The sequence below is a fragment of the Pristis pectinata genome, chromosome 16 (genome assembly GCF_009764475.1).
Source record: "Pristis pectinata isolate sPriPec2 chromosome 16, sPriPec2.1.pri, whole genome shotgun sequence".
In the NCBI taxonomy this organism is placed as follows: domain Eukaryota; kingdom Metazoa; phylum Chordata; class Chondrichthyes; order Rhinopristiformes; family Pristidae; genus Pristis; species Pristis pectinata.
In genome coordinates this window covers 45,097,246-45,116,504 of record NC_067420.1, presented here as the reverse complement: position 1 = coordinate 45,116,504, position 19,259 = coordinate 45,097,246, and the positions used below count along the sequence as shown (strand labels likewise).

At 41.5% G+C, this 19,259-nt stretch overlaps 1 protein-coding gene across 5 annotated transcripts in view; it reads right to left on the bottom strand.

Moving 5' to 3' along the window:
* chd6 (chromodomain helicase DNA binding protein 6) overlaps nucleotides 1–19,259 on the bottom strand; it is a 162,044-nt gene that overhangs the window by 126,057 nt on the left and 16,728 nt on the right. For all 5 annotated transcript variants that reach the window (XM_052031323.1, XM_052031325.1, XM_052031326.1 and 2 more), the window contains one exon: nucleotides 13,939–13,995. In XM_052031323.1, the coding sequence (XP_051887283.1) occupies nucleotides 13,939–13,965 (27 nt within the window). In that variant the 5' untranslated portion in view covers nucleotides 13,966–13,995. The remainder of the gene's footprint in view (nucleotides 1–13,938; nucleotides 13,996–19,259) is intronic.

Below are 19,259 nucleotides of genomic sequence, written 5' to 3'. Positions count from 1 at the left end.
ACACACCAGTGAAAGTTATGTCAGTGGTAGGGAAATTAATGGAGAAAATCCTAAGGGAATTAGCTTTTATGCACAATTGCAAAGGCAGAGCTCTGATCAGAGAGGGTTAGCATGGTTTTGTACAGGGAAAATTTAACAGTAACTAAGAAGATTGATGAAGGCAGTGCACTAAACATTGACTATAAGCACTTTAGCAAGGCAGTAGACTTTTCTGATTGGAAGAGCATGATCAGTGCTGTACAGAGTGGTTGATAGCTGGAACTCTTGTGCTGGGGCCCCTCATTATTTGTGACATACATTAACAACAGGTACGAATGTAGGAGGAACGATTAGTAGATTTGCAGATGCTGTGGGTAGCAAGGAAGTTGTCTAAGGCTGCAGCAGGTTATAGATCAGATGCAAAGTCAGGTGGAGTATAGCAATAGAATTTAATCCCAACATATTTTGGGAAGTCAAAAGGTGGGGGGGGGGGGGGGTGCTCCAAGGTATGTTAATGAATAGGACCTTGGGGTTCAACTCCACAGTGCCCTGAAAATGACAACGGGTAGATAGAGTGGTGAAAAAGGCATATGGCATGCTTGCCTTCACAGATCAGGGCTTAGAATATAGAAGTTGGGATGTTACGTTGCAACTTTACAAGACGTTGATTGGGCCACACAGAGCATTGTGTGCAGTTCTGGTTGCCACACTATGGGAAAGATGTGGTTGCTCTAGAGTGCAGAGAAGATTCACAAGTGTTTCCCAGATTGAAGGGCTTCAGTTATGGAGAGAGATTGGATAGGCTCAGATCATTCTCCCTGGAGTGAAGGAGATAGAGGGGTGACCTGATAGAAGTATAATCTTTCTCCTCCTTGTTAAGGGCACAGGTTTAAGGTTATAGGAAGGAGTTTTAAAGGGTTTTGAGGGAAAATGTTCATTTTATATACACAGAGAGTGGTTGATATCTGGTTTGCACTGCCAGAGGTGGCGCTGGAGCCAGATGAAATCACTATGTTTAAGAGACATTTAGACCAGCACTCATGTAGGCAAGGCATAGAAGGGTACAGACCTAATGCAGGCAAAAAGGTCAGCATATCCACAGTGGGCTGGAGGACCCTTCTCTGTGCTGTGACACTATGACAAAGATTTGGGGATATCCATGTACACATCATTAAAAGTGGCAGGGCAGGCTGAGAAAGTAGAAACATAGTTTAGTCTTGAAGTTAGTAGCTAAGTCATTTCAAAATGTGTGTTGGCCCAGGATTTTAAGCAAGGCAAATGAATGGTGCAAAGATACAGATCAGCCACAATCTAACTAAATGACCATCAAATCTCAAGAGGTGAAATAAGTTTCTTTAATTCCTCTAAAATACCCATTCCAAAACACACAGGAATTCTGATTCAGTTACACCATTGCAATGTGGACTCCAAAACAGGAGAGGCAAGGAGAAAGTTAACACAGGTTTTTATTCCCAATCACAATCTAGCACTTATTGCTTGCAAGCACAAGATTCATGTTGGTTAGGAGTTCAAATCCACTAAGTGTCGAAGAAGCTGTCAAGTCTGATGAGACTAGTCACATCGTTTAGGCACCAGATCATTGCCTGTGTGCCTCATCTGTACCATTAAATATCAGTGCCTTCAGGAGGGGAGAAAACAACCTGCACTCCCCTGTGAAGACAACTAAAAGCAGAATGCCAGCTTCAAGACAGTATTGCCTGAACCATGGAATGTAAAGCAGTCAGTGGAAGACTCCATTCTCTCTAGTAACTCAACATTACATGGAAGAGCACTTTGTACTTTCTTCTGTTAAAGGATTTTGGGTCGTTAACTATCCCCATAGAATCCACCAGTGATAAATGTGATAAGTTGTCTATTTGTCTGCCCAACAATCTCAATCTTGTGTGAATGTATTGCAAGCCTTAAACCAAGAGGAAAACCAGTTCCTCAAAACAAGTCATGGTGGCCAATATGTTTCTATATTTGCTCCATGGTGTATTAAATGATCTCAGGAATTCTGATGCTTCAATCAGCCCTGGCTCCAAACCCTTGCTTCCAGTTCAAGCTTTGCTCCAGAATCTGAACCCAGAATTTAGTATCGTACTCTAATGGAGTACTGAGAGTACTCAGTGATTTGTACAGCACAGGCTCAAGCAGCTGAGGATGATACAGTTTCAATGCTTCACACATGGGATGAGACCTTGCAAACCTGTGATCAAGCCTTAGGTGGTAACGTCTGTGGGAGTGTATGGAACACTGTCAGGCACAAGGAAATAATGCTTGTGCAGAGTTCACAGCAGCTTGTTTTGGAAACTCTAAGGCAAGACTAATATTTGTTGTTTAAAAAAAAACAATGCACCTTTATTCCAAAATCTTTGACAAGAGATGGAGGAGGAACAACCTTCTGTTGCACGTCCTACAATGGCATTCCTGAGCCCGGAGCAAGAATGTACGGCACGCACTCAGGAAAGGCACTCTACTACTGTCTCTGCTCATATTTTGCAAATGACCTTAAATCCGTGTCCTCTGCTTACCAACCCATCTGTTATCGGAATCAGTTTCTCCTTATTTTCTCCATCAAAATTATTCATGATTTTCAACACTTCTTAAATTTCCCCCACTCCCAATATTTGCTTAATATTGCCAGCATGGCCTCCAGGAACAGGCAACAGTGAACAAATTAAAGCACCTGAAGATATGCACAGGCAAGTGTTAAAGCACAGGATGAGCCCAATGTAAATCCTAATCTAGGGCTTTAATGAGATTTAAATATGGTTATCAGTGACAATGCCTGCGGTCCTTGTAGCAAAGGTGCTCCTACTGTGCAATGAGGTCAGGAGTTCCACAATTTTGCCAAGATGAAGGAATACCAATTTATTTTCAGGTTGGATAGTGAGAATGTCTCATTATGCATACAAAAAAAGATAAGAAATTCAGATTAAGATACTTTATTCATTTTGATTCACCTCGGTCACCCACCCCATTACAGCATCTAACCACTTTCAATAAGCTCAGTCCTGCCTCAACACTTCACCCTGGTAATCTGTTCACCCGATTACTCCAGTCAAGAGACACTCCCTGGTCTTCAACCAGAATCTGCCCTCTACAGGCTAGCTTAATCCATTCTCAAGTTTAACTAAATTTGATGAAAATTACCCAAACGTCCCAAGTCACAGAATAGTTACAGCATGGAAGGAGGCCATTTGGCCGTGAAGTCCATACCAACTCTGTGCAATAACAACCCAACTTGTCCCACTTCCCTGCCCTTTCCCCATAGCCTTACAAATACCTTCAGATACTTAACCAGTGATGTTTTGAACACTGCAATTGAATCTACCTCCACTCCAATGCCAACAACACATTCTAAACCCTAATCACTTGCTGTAGGAAAGATTCTTCCACCCCCAGGTACTTGAAAAATGTTTAAGTACCTGTCTCAACTACTTTCTCTGGCAGCTCATTCCATATACGGACTACCCTCTGAGTGAAAACATTGTCCCTCCGGTTCCTATTAAACCCCTCCCCTCTCACCTGTTCTCTATTCCTAACAAATAAACAAAACTAAAACTAAATGTAACACTTCACTTTCCTCAGCATTAAATTTCATCTGCCACATATCTGCCCACTCCACCAGACTATCTATATCTCAGATTCGGTTAATATCGTCTTCATAATTAACTTCAGCTCCAAGTTTTTTTGTCATCAACAAATCTAGAAGTTGTGTCTTGCTTTACAGAACTCTGATGCCATACTCAGTCAAGTACCATATCAAGTGCAGTCACTCTCACCACCTCTGGAATTCAGCTCTTTTGTCCAGGTTTGGAGTAAGGCTGTAACAGGGCTTGGAATGGCAGAGTCCTGGTGAAACTCTAACCGAGTCTTGTAACAGTTACTGGGATGTGCCAGCTGATAGCAGTGTCAGAGATATATTATCACATTGCTATGTGCAGAGTGATCACCAAGCTTTTTACATTGTAACAGTTGACTATACATTAAGCTTACTTCATTGGCTGTTAAGCACCTTAGGAAACCTTGAGTTTGTAAAACGTGCTCTATAAACATCCGGCTGTCTTTCAAGAGCAAGAGTGAACAGTGGGATTGATAGTGTTGTGGGAGTGGGTGCAAATGCGATGGACTACAAGAGTACAATGGGTTGATGAGCTTTGGGTGTGCTGGTTTTGAGGGGAATCTCAAAATGATTGGCAAAGAATATTCATTCTTTTTAATTTAATATTTTCAGAAAAGAATCCAACAGCCAGAATAATCCATAGGTCCTAACAATTTGCACTTATAGTGGCATGCAAAAGTTTGGGCACGCCTGGTCAAACTTCCTGTTACTGTGAATAGCTAAGCGAGTAAAAAGTGACCTGATTTCCAAAAGGCATAAAGTTAAAATAGTAAAGAAATGTGTCATCTTTAAGCAATATTACTTTATTTCCATCTTTTACAGTTTCAAAATAACAAAAAAGGGAAAGGGCCTGAAGCAAAAGTTTGGGCACCCTGCATGGTCAATACTTAGTAACACCCCCTTTGGCAAGTATCACAGCTTGTAAACACTTTCTGCAGCCAGCTAAGAGTCTTTCACTTCTTGTTTGGAGGATTTTCACCCATTCTTCCTTGCAAAAGGCTTCTAGTTCTGCGAGATTCTTGGGCCGTCTTGCATGCAACTGGCTGCAACACAAGCCCAAAGCACGATCGATCATACCTCCAAACATACCTTTGCTCATTGCAGTCAAAAAGTTCTATTTTAACTTCATCAGTCCACAAGACTTGCTTCCAAAATGCATCAGGCTTGTTTAGATGTTCCTTTGCAAACTTCTGACACTGAATTTTGTGGTGAGGATGCAGGAAAGTCTGGAGAAAAAAGGGTGCAGTATTTCCTGAAAAGAACACTTCTCCAACTGTTAAGCACAGGGGTGGATCGATCATACTTTGGGCTTGTGCTACAGCCAGTGGCACGGGGAACATTTCACTGGTAGAGGGAAGGAATTCAATTAAATACCAGCAAATTCTGGAAGCAAACATCACACCGTCTGTAAAACAAAAAGCTGAAGATGAAAAGAGGATGGCTTCTACAACAGGACAACGATCCTAAACACACCTCAAAATCCACAATGGACTACCTGAAGAGGCACAAGCTGAAGGTTTTGCCATGACCCTCACAGTCCCCCAACCTAAACATCATCGAAAATCTGTGGATAGACCTCAAGAGCAGTGCATGCAAGACGGCCCAAGAATCTCACAGAACTAGAAGCCTTTTGCAAGGAAGAATGGGTGAAAGTCCCCAAACAAGAATTGAAAGACTCTTAGCTGGCTGCAGAAAGCGTTTACAAGCTGTGATACTTGCCAAAGGGGGTGTTACTAAGTACTGACCATGCAGGGTGCCCAAACTTTTGCTTTGGGCCCTCTTCCTTTGTTATTTTGAAATTGTAAAAGATGGAAATAAAAAAGTAACCTTGCTTAAAATATTAAAGAAATGTGTCATCTTTAACTTTATGCCTTTTGGAAATCAGGTCATCTTTTACTTGCTTAGCTATTCACAGTAACAGAAAGTTTGACCAGGGGTGCCCAAACTTTTGCATGCCACTGTAACTTAACAACATTGAAAAGTGTTATTTTGACTTGAAGAAAAATAATCATCATTCAGGCTTGGTGAGCACACTAGGAAGAATGCTCTGAAAAATCAAAGTCTGAAGCTCAAACTGGAGAGCATTACGTACACATGCAGAACAGCAGTTTACAAAAGCCACCTGTACGCAGTTGAAGAAATAGCCAAGCTCTTGCTACTACTCTCACCCACATTTCCTGCAGTTAACTTTTTCCTGAAGTAGTTTGGGATAAACATTCAAATCCATGACAGATCTACTGCTGCCAAGGCCTATTCATATGAAGAAAGGCTGTTATTACATGCAGTGTGCAGCCTAGAGGCAGCCTGTTCTCTCTACTGGGCCTTTACCTCCTGCCCCTTCTCATTTCATCCTATTGTCATGTCCCTCGATTCCTCTGCTCTATGCAAAAAACATGCCCCCGTACATCTCCTTTAAACTTTCCCTCTCTCTCACCTGGAATGCATGTCCTCTAGTATTTGACACTGCTACCCTGGGAAAGAGATTCTGATCATCTCCCCTACCAATGCCTCTCATAAATTTTTATAAACTTCTATTTGTCATTGTACTGGTGTCACCGAGAAACAGAAACAGTTTCTCCACGAATATTTTTGCACACAGGTCCAAAATGCAGGATCCATTCAGGAGAAGTGAGGCTCCTTGCATTAAAATGGTTTAAATCAGAATCTAAGCTTCTTATCAAATAACCTCATTATGAGAGACAGACAGAATTGGTCTAACTGCAGTGGTAGCTTTCTGCCACAAGAGGAGCTCTAGCCTAGCCTGCTGGGTGCCGCTGCTGAGCCTGGGTCCAGTACAGCAACACAATACTAACAGGCAACCTCAACGCTATTACCTGGATTCATAGAGGCACTGCCTAAATAAAAAGACAGGGTAGAGAAGATAAAATCTTACTGTACTTAAGTATGGACACTGTGAACTCAACATGTATGATACCACAGGTCAATAAACAGAAAAGGATGCAACATTTGAGATGTGATTTTCCATCAATGCAAGGAGCTGGTACAGAATAGCTTGTAAACAATTAGAGCAAGGGAAAGAAATTAGGAAAATAAACACATGTACAAAAAAGCTATGAGTAGAGGATAGGAGATAATTAAGTGACAGAAACGATAGCAGCACTAGAGCGATGGAACCACAATGAGATAGCAGACCATCTCCAGTTGCCTAGGGATCCACACTGAAGAATCAAACACAGATTTAGGTCACAGGATGCAGAAACTTCTTCACAATCAATGCATTTCTAGGTGATCACAATCCATTCAGCAAGGATATTGCACTGTGAAAGATGAGCATGACATCTGCCAATTCTTTAGCAAGTTGGGCCATAACTGAAAATGCTATGCTCAGTTAACTGCCGAACTCTAACCAAACAAGCAAGGACCTGTACACAAGGTGTTTCTCAGTGTCATGAATCTATGCTTGACAATCTATGTCCTGAATTCTGGAATGCCAGAGTATTATAAAAGCATGTGATAATAGAACGCTTAGAAAATATCAACAGGATTAGACCAAAACAACATGGGAAATTGCATTCAACAAACTTACTGGAGTTTTTTTTGGAAGATGTAACTGGTAGAATAAACAAGGGTCAACCAGTGGATGAAGTGTATTTAGACTTTTAGAAGATCTTTGATAAAAGTCCCACATAAGAGGTTATTACGCAAAATATTACCACATGGGATTGAAGATAATATATTGACACGAATTGAAAACTGGTCGACTGATAGGAAACAAAGGAGGAGTTAACAGGAGTTTCTCAGGGTGGCAGACAATGACTGGTGGGGTACTGCAGCAAGCAAGCAATGCTCAGACCCCAGTTATTCACAATCTATACCACTGACTTCAGGAGGGAATCAAGTGATTTTTCTAAGTTTGCTGATGACACAAAACTGGGTGGGATTAGGGTTGGGCTTCGGCTTCAGGGCAATTTAGACAAGTTGAATAAGTGGCAAATACCTGTCAGATGCAGCACAAAATTGATAAATGTGACGTTGTTAACTTTGGAAGGATAAAAACAAAAAGGTAAAGTATTATTTAAATGGTGAGAGATCAGGAAATGTTGATGCACATTTGGTGTTCTTGTACACCAGTCACTAAAAGCAAACATGCCTGTATAGCAAGCAGTTAAGACAACATATACTATGTTGACCCTCATTCTTGAGAACAGGAGTAAGGATGTCTTGCTACAGTTATACCAGGTCGTCGGTGAGACCACATCTGGAGTGATGTATCCAGTTTGAGTCTCCTTACCCAAGGAAGGATAAGCTTCATTGGACTCCCTCTAAAGCAAACTTCACCAGACTGATTCCTGGCTGTTTGGTGAGAGACTGGGTCAATTAGACCAGTATTAACTAGTGTTTAGAAGAATGCAAGGGGATTTTATTGAAATGTACAAAATACTGCCAGACTGCATGTAAGAAAAATGTTTAAGACAGGTGAAGGAAAACTTCTTCACTCAGTAGGTGATGAACCTGTGGAATCCTCTACCACACAGGCCAAATAGCTGAATATATTTCAGGAGGAGATAGATAGGACACAAAAGGCAAAAAAAGGGTATGGTGAAAGATCGGGAATGATTAGCAGTAATCATATTGAAAGGCAGAGCAGGCTCAAATGACCAAAGTGGCATATCCTGCTCCTATTTTCTATTCCTTCAAACCTCTCTGCTTCTCCTCCTCCATCAACGTCCACCTTAACAGGTATCTCTTCCATTCAGTCATCCCAGTTATATTGTTATGTGGCTCAGTATCAAGTGTTCCAGTGAAGTTTCTTGGGAGGTTTTGTGGTAATGGTATTATTTCAATAAAAGCTGTTGGTACATTCATGAGCTCATTGGCATCACCTTATCAGCCATTTATATGTTCTGCATTTCATAATCTCATTGACATTATCTTACCAGCCACACGTGCTCTAAGTTTACCTCTTCTTGCAAAAGATGGGAAGAGATTAGGGACAGATATATACTGCAGATGAATGTAAATCTCAAGGCTGCAGGTCAGGTCAAGCATGACATTAAAATCTTGGGACTTTCTGACTGGATTTTCAGAGAAGTACATGCAACCTACCAGTTAAATGGAGTTATTCACAGAACAAAATTGGCATTGTCAAACTATAAGGAAATCTTTTTCCAAACAAACACCAGTCAACTAAAAAAAACAGGAATGTCCCAGTCAGTTGTTACATTGGCCAGTTGGTGGAATTATTCAATGCTGATCAACAATTATCAAAGTTCTGTTCGTTGTCTGGTAATTTAGCAGTGGTCACCCAGGATGTCAATTAGAATATTCAAACTGGGTTGTCCAAGTTCTTGGAAAATAATCCTGCATTTATATAGTGACTTTAGTTAGCAAAACTTCCCCAGGTACCTAACAGATATCAAACGTAATGTGACTCCAAACCACAGAGGGATATACAAGGTCAGATGACCAAAAGCTTGGTCAACAAGGGCAAGGATCAAAACAAGAAGGAGGTAACAAGGCCACAGAAGGGTTAGGAAAGAAATTCCAAAGGTAGTGGAGAAAGATGCTGGTGGAAAGCAAGGAATCAGAACCTTTACTGGAATTCGCCATTAGAATCCAGATGTCCGAATGGAGTTTGAGTTTGGGGGTGTGATTTTGTCAGCTGCGGTCTAATAAACTGACCACCTTAAAAAAGTTCTCTTTTAAATTTATTCATTTTTCAGGCAAAGCCAGCATTTATTGCCCATCCCTAAATGCCCTTGAGAAGGTGGTGGTGAGACACCTAACAACTGAGTGGCCATTTCAGAGGGCTTTAGGATTTCAGAGGCATTAAGAGTCAACTACATTGGTAGGTCTAGAATCTCGTATAGACCATAGCAGGCAAGGATGACAGATTCTCTCCTTTGGGGTACATTAGTGAACTAGATGAGTTTTTGTGTTCATCATTACTAAGAGCATTTGTTGTTGTTATTCTTACAAGTTCAAGTTTATGAACTGAATTTAAATTCTACAGCTGCTGTGGTGGGATTTGCACTTGGGAGCAATCCAGAGATTGTTAGTCCAGGTCTCTAAATTACTTGTCAAGTAACAACCCCAATCAGGGGTAAGGTGAGCAATTATTGCCTATCCCTAACATCTCTTGAGAAGATGGCAGTGAGCCTCTGCCTTCAACTAGTGATGTAGGTTCCCACAGTATCAGTGGATAGGGAATTCTAGGATTCACTGTGTTCTAATACAATTGAACGGCTCACTGAGCTATTTCAGAAGTTGAGGGTCAACTACGTTGACTTGGTTTTGGAGTCACAAAGGACAGAATAGGTAAGGTGAGCAGCTTTTGTTCCATGAAGGACACGACTGAACCAGGTGGGTTTTATGACAATTTAGTAGTTCTGTGGTCATCATTACTGATTACTGAATTCAGTAATGATGACCCAGCTGTCATGGTGGAATTTTAACTGTCTCTGCACCATCAGCCCTAGCCTCTGCATTACTATTCCAGTAACCTCTACTGCACTATTAACCAGTTTCTAAGCTCAACACACAACTGCAGTTTAATCATTTCATTGTTTAGAGGTTCTGTGCTGGCTCAAGGTGCAATATACTGCCTGTGTCCTAGCCAATATTTACCATTCAATACAAATTCCTACAAACCACCTGGACATTTATCTCAATGTATGTAGGAACCTGTTATGCACAAGTGGGCTGGTTAGTATCATAGAAGTGACTATACTTCAAAAATAATTTGGCCATAAAATGCCTTAGGAGCCTTTGAAAGGCCCTATACAAATGAAATCATTCTATTTTATATCTTATTTATCATCCTATAATCTATTAATAAGATTTATCTATCTTCTTTTTAAGGCACTCTTTCATGGACAAAGACTAATTTGCTTCCACTCTGGTTATGTGGGTTCTGAGGTGACTGATGTGGCTAATATGGGAATCACAGGCACTTCCACAGGAGGTACCTGAAAGGACTTGCAGACGACTGGTTGGTAGGTGATGCACTCTCTGTCATTCACACAAGGCACAAGTGTGCTCCCAACACGTGCACTCAGGGTTCTCACTGCCATCCCAAATGCTCCTCCTCCTCTTTGGGGATGTTCAGAATCAGGTACATTATCACTGATGTACATCATGAAATTTGTTGTTTTGCGGTAGCAAGACATAAAAGTTACTATAAGTTACAAAAACAAATAAATAGTGTAAAAGAGGAATGATGAGGTAGTGTTCATGAACTGTTCAGAAATCTGATGGGGGCAGGGGAAGAAGCTGTTCCTGAAACATTGAGTGTGGATCTTCAGGCTCCTGTACCTCCTCCCCGATGGCAGTAACGTGAAGAGGGCATGTCCCAGGTGGTTAGGATCCTTACATTCTTTCAAGGAGATGGAGTGCTTTAATCCTTTCCTCTGTTCACCAGGTATCCTAATCCCATGAGAGCTCAGAATAGTGTGTGTTTCAGGAGTCTGGTGTTACCACATTAAATCTATCACCTGTTTATCTGCTGTGATATCTTTGATCATCTAAAGTCCCCTAAAACTCTCTATTTCATTTTCCAAACCATCAACCTTCATGTTATCAGCAAACACTGAAATGATTTTGCTGATACCTCAACCGAAAATCATCCTTACACAAGCTAAGATCAGAAGTTGACAATGAGATACACAACTTCCTGCTTCTCATATTCTGAGCAGTACCCATTTCCCCTCATGCTGTTGCCTGAATAATCACTCAACTTTCTACAATGCTGCTGCATTTCCTCTTAGACACTTCCAACCAGGCCTGTGTGAAACATCATTGTCAAATCTCTTCTGAACATCCATATTCACCAACTACTCTGCATTCATCCTAAAATCAAATCTTGACAAAGGTCTAGAATTTGCAGCTGTAATGAGTGAAACTGTCAGCATTTGCTCCATTACTGTGAAACTTCCTGGCATTTGCACACATACAGGTAAACAAAGGAATCTGCTGTCAATGAAGGCATGTCCCTCCATACTGAAATATTAAAGCCTTTGCAGAAGCAATCTGCACAGGATCAGGGATCTACAAGAATTTCAGTTTTTACACAATGCTCTGACCATAAAATACACTGTTAAGTCAGATGCAACTGAAGCTTCAATGATATTTTCCACCATTTGATATTATTTTTTGGATTGCCCCCTTTAGAACCTTTTAAAATTCAACAGTTTTTAAAACAATACATCTTTAAAGTTTACAATAACTGAGCTTCAGCCAACTTAAGTCACAATCTTTTACTTTGTGTAAATTGTTTTGAAAATAAAATTTAAAATTATTGCTTTTTGCTTCCTGCTTTGCAGCCTGCAAGCATTCTTCAATCCAATTGGCTGCTTAACTTATGACATTCTTTGCACTGGACGCCACAGATCCTCTGTTGCTAGATTCAAAAATCAGATCAGTAAAGTGCCACACACCCTACTTAATTCTGTGATTAGATTTCTTGAAGGTCAGTCTCAGTGGCCACACCATCCCTTTACTGCTGACCAGAAAATCCAGGTCATCACATTTGTCCATCATGACCTGCCTTCAAAACAGTCATCCTTGATTAACCAACCAGAGCAGCCCTTGATTAACCTATGCCATTCCCAGTTAGATTATTGATTCAAAGAGTTTGCTCAACTGTCATTAAGTTAACTAGTTGGCAATTAGGTGGTTCATGCTTCATGCCCTTCTGGAACATCAGTGTTACAGTGACCATTCTCTAGTCTGCATGATTAAAAAATAAATAAAATATGACCAGAGCCTCCATTATTTCCTCACAGGCTTCTAAGCAAAGTTCTTAGAGCAAATACTTTTTAAACTTTCAAAGACGGTTGGAACAGTTAAGCCATGTCCATAGGTTGTGGAAATTCCCCTTATCCAATAGCACTAATGAGAAAGTTAACCAGTCACTTACTTTATGCTTTGTACAAGATACATAGACAAGTTCACACTTCAGAATAATTAACCGTGCAAAGCACCCCAGATAAAGCATTAGAAAAAGCAAGCTTTTCTATACATAGAATCACGTAGCACAGGAAACCCTTTGGCCTATTGTCTTTGTGCCAACTGAGCTATCCAATTATTCTCCCTCCCTTTTCTTACTACTGATCTTTTGTCTTACAGTATTTATCCAATTCTTGTTTCAATGCAACTTTTGAACCATTCTCCACCACCTCTCAGGCAGTCAACTCCACATAACTCCCAAATTCTCTTGCAGATGACCTTGATGACCTTTGGTTATCAACTCTCCTACAAATGACATAGGTTTCTATTTACATAAAGAAAATGATTCACAATTCTGAACATCCGAATTAAAGCTCTTCTGCTTCAAAGATAACAATCCCAGCTTCTTTAGTCCCTCCACATTAACCGAAGTTTGTTATCCATGAGACCATTCCAATAAATGTCCCCTGGACACAATATTCTATTGCAATATTCTAACCAGCAATTTATAAATGATTTAGTATTACTTCTTTACTTTTGACTCTATACCCATTTGGAAAGCAATCATTTCATGTTTCTTATTTTTGTTATAAAGGTAAACAACCTTATCAACAGACATTTTTTTTTAATCCATTTTCCCTTTAAATAATTTTTTTTTGAAATACACATTCTGTGTGGTAATCTAGCACATCAGGCAGACGAGGAATGAACTGCACATCAGAGACCCTGCACAGTGCAGTCATCCTCAGTTACTCCCATCATACCGTGCTCTGAGATTGCTCTAAGCTGTTTCCAAGGGAAACCAAAAGTCGTGACAACAACTGCAATTAAACATACACATAATTATTGAATCATTGACTGGTACAGCACAGAAGGCCATTCAACCAAGAAGTCTATGCCAGCTCCTTCAAATGGCAGTTACTCTCATTCCCCAAAGTTCTCGTAATATTTTTTTCCTCCTCCAAGTATTTATTTCGTTTAAGGTTACAACTGAATTTATATCCAACAAGGGGTACAACAGAAGGTTATTTGAGGAAATCTCAACCAGATGGGGTGCCACAGCTGATCTCTATTGCTCTAGCTTTAAAAGAGAAGGAAAAAAAATGATTAAAAAATTCAATTGGCTGATCTGGATTCAGAAGGCAGCCCCCCTGTCCCAGTACAATACATGGAATCCAGGCAAGCAGCAAATCAGGGTACTTTCAAAGCACCACTAACTCTTTGGGAAATTCACATTTTTGCTCATACAAGGAAATTGGCATTGGAGAGCAGCCAGCACATAGTAAATACCACAAGTGAAATTGGAGAGAAAATATCACCAGGATGCAGAAGCACCTCAGCTGAAACACGTGTACTCCAGACATACAACAACCTAGGAGAGGGCATGTGATGAGGGTTTATATCATATATGGTTGGTCACTCACCGGTTTCTCTTTCTTCTGTATTTTCATGGTCCAGTTTACAGAGAGCCAGCTTAGTTTCTGCAATGATAAAGCCATACAATACATGTCAGGTAATAATGAATTGAAATATAATTACTTGTAAAGTCCCATGATATTGGGCATGGCCAGTCAATGATTTAAATTTCATATCCAAAACAGTACGCTCCACTAATCCACAATATAAGCACATCATGACAACTGAATTGAGTAAAAAAAATTGACATAGCAATTTACAATATTTAACAATACATATAATGACAACAGGAAGTAGGGATCGAGAGCAGGAAGCATTTGCCAGACAGCCACAGATATTTGAAGATCAACCAAATGGTAGCTGAATATTACAGAACAGCTAATGAAATGAAATGATGGGATATGCCAGGTAATTACAGGCCAATGAGTCTAACAGTGGTACTGTGGTAGGAAAAACATTGAGGGGCAGGATTAGTCTGCACTGAGAGAGGCAAGGGTTGATCAAGGGTAGTCAGCATGGCTTTAAGGACACACCTTGTGTGAATAATTTAACTGACTTTTTTTTAAGAAAAGGTGAGCAACTGTGTCAATGGGCAACAAAATCTACTGCAGGAACTCAGCAGGTCGAGCACATCTGTGGGGAGGAAAGGAATTGTCAACATTTCGGATTGAAATCCTGTATCAGGACTGAGAGAGGGCAGATGGCCAGTATAACGAGAAGGGGAGCGGTGAGACAGAGGCCAGAGATGACTGGTGAAGAGGGAGAGTTGAAGAATGACAGGCAGTTGAAGAGAAGTTGTTCAGGGCAAGAACAAGTTCAGCCAAGCAGACAAGTGTGTTGGTGGAGAGGAACTGGTTGGATCTTTGTTGCAGAAAACAGAATGCTTTAGGATTTTCCTGATTGAAGACAGTAGTGTATAAAAGCTAAACATCCATAGTGAAGATGAAGCAATGAGGGCCAGGGAAAAAAAATCACGAGTTGTCAAAATCGTGGAAGGCGTGCGAGGTGTCCTGGATATAGGTGGGAAGGGACTGGACAAGGGGAGACAAGATGAGGAGACAAGTTCAGTGGGAGGAGAGATGAAAAGGTCCAGAGAGGGTAGAAGGCCTGAAAGTAGTGTCCAAGATGAAGGGGTGTGCTGAATAAGGAAGGAGTCATCATCAGTGAGGGGTGAGGACTCCTTGCCAAAGAAATAGCCATGGAGGCAGAAGTGACAGAAGAAGTGCTCAACATCATGATGAGCCTGGAATTTGTTGAGGTGTGGGCGCAGAGGTACAAAGGCAAGGACACTGCTGAGGACTAACTGCTGAGCAGAGAGGGAGAGGTCGGGGGAATGGTGAAGACCTGGTGGGGTGGGAGCAGCAGGTAATGGGAGAGGGGAAGGAAATAAGATGAGGGAACATGCTTGGGGAAAATAGGGGATGAGAAAAGGGGAAGTATGATGTAGGGGCTAGGGATGAGATAGGAGGTCAGGGGGGACCCTGGTGAGAACAGCCGCAGGGGAAGGAGGAGAAAAACCCAGCAGGGCGTTGGGAGCTCGGACCCAGTCAAGAGTTCCAGGAGCCTGAAGTCGGGTGGGAGAGCGAGGAAGTCCAGATGGAGCTTGAGGTCTGGAGTAAGGTGGGAACAGAATAGTGCATTCAATGTCATCTACATAGACTTCAGTATTGCCCTTGACAAGTTCCCACAAGGGAGACTGGTCCAAGTATTTACAACTCATGGGATCCAGGGCAAATTGGATCTGAAACTGGGTTGATGATAGGGACAGAAGGTGATGGTTGAGGGTTGATTTGGTGATTGGAAGGCTGTGACCAGTGATGTACTGCAAAGTCCAGTGCCTGTACATACCTAGCTGTTAATGTACAAATCTGCAGGTGGCATGAAAATTAATGGTGGTGGTAATAGTGGGAGAAGTTGTCTTCAGCTACAAAATAACAGTAATGAATTCATAAGGGCATAGAAATGGCAGATGGAATTAAATCCTGAAAAACGTGAGCTGATGCTTTTTGAGAGAATTAGTAAAACTAGGATATTCACAACGAATGATAGGACTATGGGAAGTTCAAAGAACAGAGGCATGTTGGCGTACATGTTGAACGATCCATGAAGACAGCAACACAGGTAGATAAGGCAGCGAAGACATTTGCAATGCTTCTATTCTCTGCCCCAGCTAATGAAGGCAAGGGCAAGGCGATTATGATGTACTATATTAAAATTGGATTGGCCATAGCTAGAGTGCAGAGTTCTGGTCAGCATACTACAAGAAAGATGTGATTACACTGTAAAGAGATAATCTGGTTGGTTTGATTTAAAATAGAGAAGGCTATGGGGGGGCAGGGGGTGAGAAAGAGCCTGGTTGAGGTATATGCATGAAGTGGTAATAACTGACATCATTTCCAACAATTTAGCTCTAATCTTGCTACAGCCTCTGTTCGAGGAAAAATAGTTCTGCTGAACTACGAAAAGGCCATATCTGGAGTATTGTATTCAATTCTGGTCACCCCATGGAAAGATATGGAAGCTATGGAGAGGGTGCAAAAGGCTTGCCAGGATGCTGCCTGGATTAGAGGATTTGAGCTACAAGGAGAGGTTGGACAGACTGGAGTTGTTTCCTCTGGAGCGTTGGAGGCTGAGGGGAGATCTGATAGAAGTTTATAAAATTATGAGAGGCATGGATAGAGTAGACAGCCAGTATCTTTTTCAGCCCAGGGTCAAGATGTCTAATACTAGAGGGCATGCATTAAAGGAGGGGGGAAGTTCAAAGGACATGTGCAGGGAAGGGTGTTTTCTCCCCCCACACAGAGAATGGTGGGTGCCTGGAATGGTGGTGGAGGCAGATATAATAGAGGTGTTTAAGAGGCTCTTCGATAGGCACATGAATATGCAGATAATGGAAGGATATGGACCACATGCAGGCAAGAAGGATTAGGTGACATTGGCTTAACTAGTTCAGCACAACATCGTGGGCCGAAGGGCCTGTTCCTGTGCTGTACTGTTCTATTCTATGCACCAATTCTTTTGAACATCTCGAATACCTAAATTGGATCACTTTAATATTCTATGCTCGATGGAAGATTAGGAGAGGATGGTTATATTTGACACCACTACTGGGAGTTAATGGAAGCGATAATGACTTTGGTGATAAAACAAAACTCAAGCATTCAGAATTGGGCTGCAAGGTTGGCTGGTGTAATAAGGCAGTATAATAAGGAACAATCAGATGAAGCAAAGGGTGGTTGAACACAATTGCAATAGGATAGAGGACATAATTTGCAAGGACTAGTGCCAGGGACACCACAGTGTCCATTAATGAGTTGCAAATAGATAAAAAACACAAGCTAAATTTGTAGGTAGTGAAAACCAGATTAGATGGGAGGAGTATACATGGTTTGGTGGTGGTGCAGTGATTAAATCAATGGAGTAATAATCCAGATTTTAGACCAATAATCCAGAGGGGAAAATTCAAATTCCATGGTATCTGAGCAGGTTAAATCTAATTAATCAATCTGAAATTTAAAGAAAAGCCAGTCTCCGTAATGACCAGAAAACTAATAGATCACTAAAAAAGAACCAACTAACTCATTAATGTTTGAGGAAATCCATCGTTGCCTATATGAGAGTCCATACCCTCAATGAGGTTGACTCTTAACTGCCCTCCAAAATAGACCAGCAAGCCACTCAGTTGCATTGAACTGCTAAATAAACAGTTGTTCCATTTAACAGGATATCATTAGACAAAATGACAACAGAAAAAGGTGAAACTTGGGAAATGAGCTGGTGGGACCAATTCCAATTAATGCGGACCAAGGTTTGGAAAGGATCAGGTGGCAACAAAGGCACAACAGGATAATACAAATAAGTTTCACCACACTCAGACCATGGTTGTAAAAGTGACAAGCAAAGATTTGCAGCAAATAAATTGGTCAAATTCTTGGTCAGGCCAGTGAAGCAGAAAAGCAAGCACAACATGGGCAAGATCTGAAGAGAGACCAAGTCAGGAAACAAAACACTTATCTTCTGCCCAAGATTAACAAGCAGGACTGTTCAGGCAGACCCATTCCTTCTGCCAACCTTAACTCCATCCTTCCCCCACACCCCCCCCCCCCCCCACCCAGTCCCTCCCCCCATAGATTACACTTTGGATGGAACAGAAAGCACAGGAACAGCACTCTGGCCCACACACTGACCATGATGCCAGTCTAAACTAATCTCATCTGCCTGCACATGGTCCATATCCCTCCACCCCCTGCCTGTTTATGTCTGTCTAAATGCCTCTTAAACATTTCTATTGTATCTGCTTCTACCACCTCTCCAGCATAACAATCCATGTTTAGAACAGTACAGCACAGGAACAGGCCCTTCAGCCCACAATGTCTGTAACACCATGATGCAAAATTAAACTAAACCTCTCTGCCTGCACGTGGTCCATATTCCTCCATTCCCAGAATATTCATCTGCCTGCCTCAATGCCACTATCGTGTCTGCTTCCACCACCCCTTTTCCCAGCAGTGTGTTCCAGGAACTTAACACACTGTGGAAAGCAAAACTTTCCCCCTCTCACCTTAAAGCTTTACCCTCTAGTATTTGACATTTCTACCTGGAATAAAGACTGACTATCTACCCTATCTATGCCTCTCATAATTTTATATGCCTCTCATAATTTTATATGCCTCTATCAAGGCTCTCCTCAGCCTCAGACACTCAGAAAACAATCCAAGTTTGTCCAACCTCTTCTTATAGCTGATATCCTCTAATCCAGGTAGTATTTTGGTGAACCTCCTCTGCACCCTCTCCACAGCTTCCCTTTAGCTTCCAATCTCCTGGTCGCAACTGGTTCATCTTCACCCTCCACACTCCATCCCATACCAGGAGAGTCTGAGAGCCCTCCATTTCTTCCTTGAACAAAAACCCAACCAATTCCCCTTCAACACATTCATTCACCTGGCAGAACTTGTCCCAACACCAAAATATCTTTCAACTCCACTTATCCAAAGGTATAGTAACGGACACTCAGATGGGTCTAAGTCATGCCTGTCTTTTTGTTGGATACATGCAACGGTCTTTGTTACAGTCTTACTGGGCGGCAATGACTAATACCAGAGTACATCGGAGTACAGGCCCTTCGGCCCATGATGTTGTGCTGACCGATACAAACCTACTCCACAATCAATGTAATCCTGCCCTCCTACACAGCCCATAATGCTCCATTTTTCTTACATCCATGTGCCTATCTAAGAGTCTCTTAAATGTCCCTATTGTATCAGCCTCCACCACCACCCCTGGTATGCGTTCCAGGCACCCACCACTGTGTATTTAGAAAAAAATCTAG